The 4,810-nt window shown below is 46.8% G+C and overlaps 1 protein-coding gene across 1 annotated transcript; it reads left to right on the plus strand.

The window, feature by feature from the left end:
- The first annotated feature begins 252 nt into the window (after nucleotides 1-252).
- LOC120301901 (kinesin-like protein KIF2A) lies at nucleotides 253-4,447 on the plus strand. Its single transcript, XM_039329663.1, has one exon. It carries the CDS (start codon nucleotides 806-808, stop codon nucleotides 2,996-2,998), a length of 2,193 nt encoding a protein of 730 aa, XP_039185597.1. The 5' UTR covers nucleotides 253-805; the 3' UTR covers nucleotides 2,999-4,447.
- The last annotated feature ends 363 nt before the right edge of the window (nucleotides 4,448-4,810 follow it).

The following is a 4,810-nucleotide window of genomic DNA, read 5'->3' on the forward strand; positions in this document are numbered from 1 at the left end:
ATGCATGCTTAGATAAAAGATTCAGAATATTGGACCATTAATCCAATCAGCAAACTGAGCATGGATTGTGTCATCATTGTACAATATAGTAATTAAAGTTCCAAATGCCACTGTTTGAATGCTATAGACAGCAGACTGACTAGTGAGCTACATTCTTCAAGGATCTGTTGAGGGCATGGAGTGCAAAAGCTTTATTTTTATTTTCATTATTTATTTTTCAAATTTCAATATCACCCATCACACTTGTGTGCTTCTTTCCCAACCCATGGCCCTCCAGAATTCCCAGCCACCTAAGTCAACGGCTGTGAATGTTATGAGGTATAGTCCAACTAATCTGGAAGGCTATGGAAGACTAGAACTGATTTATTTGGAAATAGTTTATATTTTCATTAGCCTCTATTTCAGCCTCATTCAAACTCACACATCCTCCTCCCTTTTACACCGGGAATTCAACAATATACTTGGGAATCCGTATTTCTACTTGGCTGAGACTAGCCGGATGCATAAGAACGGGAGCTTTGAGCAGTTAGCGATGAACTCCGAGAGAAAGGAACACTTCTTGACACGTGATAACTTCATCTTATGAGAAGGTACCGGTAAAGGGAGGCAACGGATCCAGCTGCTAGGTCAAGTCTTACAGACGCTACTTCCCTGGCAGAAACGATCCCGCGAAGTCCTGCAAAGCCACGGGGCGAGCGTAAAGCCCGAGACCTGGGTCGTAACCACTTCGGGGAGCCCTTATGACGCAGGTCGTCGTGCGGATGACCGTCAAACAAGGCGGAGGGCCAAGGGCACTGGCTGGGCCATGCGCAAGGGTGCCTTTTACCACCAGGCGCTGAAAGAGCGTGACTGTCCAGCTAGGATACCAGCTTGCCTACCCGCCCCCTTCTCTCGCTTCCCCCTGCTGCCCGGGATCGGCAGCAGCTACCCCTGTGACCCCGAGGCCAAGCCGTCGAGCGTCATGGCGACGCCGTTCGGGGCCATCCGGGTGGGAACCTATTTGGACATCAAGAGGAGCGACGGGCGGATCCACCCGGCGCTGGTGACGGCGCTGCACTACGACGCCAACAGCGTGACCGTGGAATGGATCGAAAGGGGCACCAACAAGGGCAAAAAAGTGGAGCTGGGCCAGGCCTTCAGCCTCAACCCTCACTTGGCCCCGGCCGAGTTCAGACCGGGAACGCTCACGACGCAAACCCCGTCGGAGCAGGGCGACCACCCCACACCGCCTCCCAACTACGTGGTGACCCCCAGAAACAGAGAGAAGCCCGGCGGGGATGGTGTGGAATGCGAGCTCCGAAGAGCCTCTTCGACGGCCGCCCGCAAATCGCCCTGCGTGCTGGAGGTGGAGCGGCTGCGCACCGAGCGCGAGAAGCGCCACTTGGCGCTTCTAGAGAGGCGAGCCCGGCGGGAGGCGCACGACGCCCACCCGCACGCGGATCTGATCGCCATGATTCAGCAGTGCCGCGAAGCCCTGTTGCGCGGAGGGGGCGGCGCCTTGCTGGCCCAGAGCTGCCTGCCGCAGAGCGGCCGCAACGACGGGGCCGCTTCCCGCAAGATCTGCGTCTGCGTCCGCAAGCGGCCGCTCAACCAGCGGGAGGCGGAGATCAAGGAGGTGGATGTGGTGACCATCCCGTGCTCGGGTGTGGTGATGGTGCACGAGGCCAGGCAAAAGCTGGACCTTACTCGCTACTTGGAGCACCAGACCTTCCGCTTCGACCACGCTTTTGACGACGGCGCCACCAACGAAAGCGTCTACCAGCACACAGCCCAGCCGCTGGTGGAGACCATCTTCCGCGGCGGCATGGCCACGTGCTTTGCTTACGGGCAGACGGGCAGCGGCAAGACCCACACGATGGGAGGGGACTTGTCTGGTAAGAAGCAGGACTCCACCAAAGGCATCTACGCCATGGCCGCCCGGGACGTCTTCTTTCTGCTGCAGAAGCCCACTTACAAGATGCTGGAGCTCCAGGTCTTTGGCGCCTTTTTTGAAATCTACTGGGGAAAAGTCTACGATTTGCTGAACTGGAAGAACCGGCTCCGGGTCTTGGAGGATAGCAATCAGCAAGTCCAGGTGGTGGGGCTGCTGGAGCAGGAGGTCATCTGTGTTGAGGACGTCTTGAAGCTCATTGAGATTGGGAACCGATGCAGGACTTCCGGCCAGACCTCAGCCAACTCCCATTCCTCCAGGAGTCATGCGGTTTTCCAAATTATCCTCAAACGCAAAGGGAGATTGTATGGCAAATTTTCCTTGATTGACCTAGCTGGCAATGAGCGGGGAGCAGATACCTCCAGGGCCGACAGACTAACCAGGTTGGAGGGAGCTGAGATTAATAAGAGCCTCTTGGCGCTGAAAGAATGCATCCGAGCCTTGGGGCGCAATAAAGGTCACACACCTTTCCGAGCTAGCAAGCTGACCCAAGTGCTAAGAGACTCATTCATTGGAGAAAACTCTTGCACCTGCATGATTGCCACCATCTCCCCAGGCATGAAGTCATGTGAGCACACACTCAATACCCTCAGATATGCCAATCGGGTAAAAGGTCTGGTGGTTGATCCCAGTGCCTTCAAACAGTGCCATCGTATCCTGTCCAAATCTGTCTCTCAGCTGGAGGATTCAATCCAGCCTTGGAGCAATCATAGCTTGCCTGAGACCGATCAGTTCAAAATCATCTGTGTACAGAAAGAAGATCGAGTCCCTTTGCCAGCTCTTAGCATCATCACCAGAGGGAAAGGGCAGAAGAAGAGGAAAGAGATTGAGAAAGCTCAGACAGAAGATCATCAGGAATCACTGAGATGGCTGAAAGCTTTTCTGAAGATGGCTGAAGATGTTGAATATGACATGGAGTTTTACGCCACCCAGTTCGAAACCATGCTGACAGAAAAGATTGCTCTCCTTTCCGAGATTCAAGATAAAGTGAAATCTTTTCGGGCTAACCTCTATAAGGAAGACGTAGAGAACAATGACATCATTGTGAAGAGATCCCGCATTCTGTGAGCTCTGATAGAGTCTCTTTCTACTCTCCTAATGTTGACTAGCGCTGGTCTTTCCGCACTATACATTGCATCTAACCATCTGGCATTGTAATGGCTGTTTTTTTAAAAAAAAAATTAAAATTCTGTATCTCTGGGGATTTCCTGCTTAAGGAAAGAGGAATTGCCTGTTTTCCTCAATTCTGAAATAATGTAGAAAGCCTTCTAAGACCAATATAAGTTATTTATTTTAACTTTATAAAAATAACATTCTTTAAGATTGAGAGCGCAATCCTTGGGCATTGGCAGTTTGAATTGGCTGTATTTATTAGAAAATGAATTAGTGTAAAGAGCACTGTTTGGGGGAATAATACTTTAAAGGAATGAAGGCTACTGTACAGATATAGTAGGAGGCTGAATTTAATGTCATTTGTTGCCATTCTATCTGCCAAACCCAGAGAACTTGTAAAAGAACATTTTAAAAAACCTGTAGATGGGAAATAGTGTATTTTTGGTCTGGTTGTTCAAAAGGGAGGGACTTAAGATAATTCAAAATATAGGAAAGACCCGGTAGCCGAACAGTTGCATAGCCATATAATCTCTGAATTATATAAGAGGAATCAGTTTTATCATTTAAGATTCAGCAAACTCAACACAGGAGGTTGTAGTGCAGTGGACAGAGAACATGTTTTCCGTCAAAAATCCAGTCATCTGGGTACCTGATGTGTAAAACATAAGGAAAGCTATGGAAGATGAGGCCAGAGATCTGCTCCCATGGTGGCCCAAGAGAGGCTTTGGGGAGGTTCTAATTAGAACCTGTCCACAACTGCAGCCTCCTTGAATCTCTTTAATTTCTGGAATCATCTTAATTGAAAGACATCTCCACATATAATCATTTTAGGTGCTTCCTTTTACCAAAGCTGTCCACTCACCAGTTTTGGATAAAATGGATTGTGATTTTGTGAAAGAGTATAAGATAAATAACTCTCTATCCCAGAGCTTGACAGCACTGTTTCCTCCAAATATCTTAGGACTGTGACACCAATATCATTTCCATTTAAGTTTAGCTTAAATCAATAAATTCAAGACAAAATCCATTGTGGTAAAAGTAACATAATGGCCAGATGTTATTGATCTACTCCCTACAGCATATGTCACTATTGGCTATGCTGGCTGGAATTGTGAGATATACTAAGCATCTGGAAGGCCTCAGTGATATTGAAAGACAGGCTGCCTGTTCTTCAGATGGATTTACCAAAGACCCCATCCTGGGTCTTGGAGCATTAAGCAGCATTCAGTTGAAGACATAGGAAACAGCTTCCTTCTTATATTGTAGGTTCCTCTGTGGCTTACCAAGAATTTAGCTCCTGACCTTTATAGACTCAGGCAAATAGGATATTTTCTCAATCTTCTCAATTATCGTATAATTGCATCAGCTGTAGTGAGTATGCTAGAAACTGCCTAGAGTTGTAGGTGACTGATCGATTTAATAATTATTAAATGTGTTGATTTTAAAATTACAACAATATTTATAATAAATTTATATTTATTTTAAATTATTTATATTAAATTGTCTTGTTATTACTATTATTAAATACTTCCAGAGAAGATTGGTAGATTATGAGGAAATTAAAATGCTTAAAATGTATTTATGCCTTCTTAATGCAGATCATTTGGCTTGATTTTGAAAATACCTGAGATAATGAGTAAAGGGAGAATTGTTCAAATATGCACATGGAATACATTAACATCATGAATCATTCTGTCCCTCTTCTCATTATCATTTGACTTTTGACATCTATGTATATTCTTTTGGATACATCTTTTTAAAGTGATA

This window comes from Crotalus tigris, unplaced genomic scaffold (assembly GCF_016545835.1).
Source record: "Crotalus tigris isolate CLP2741 ecotype Arizona unplaced genomic scaffold, ASM1654583v1 scf7180000024403.402700, whole genome shotgun sequence".
Classification (NCBI taxonomy): Eukaryota; Metazoa; Chordata; class Lepidosauria; order Squamata; family Viperidae; genus Crotalus; species Crotalus tigris.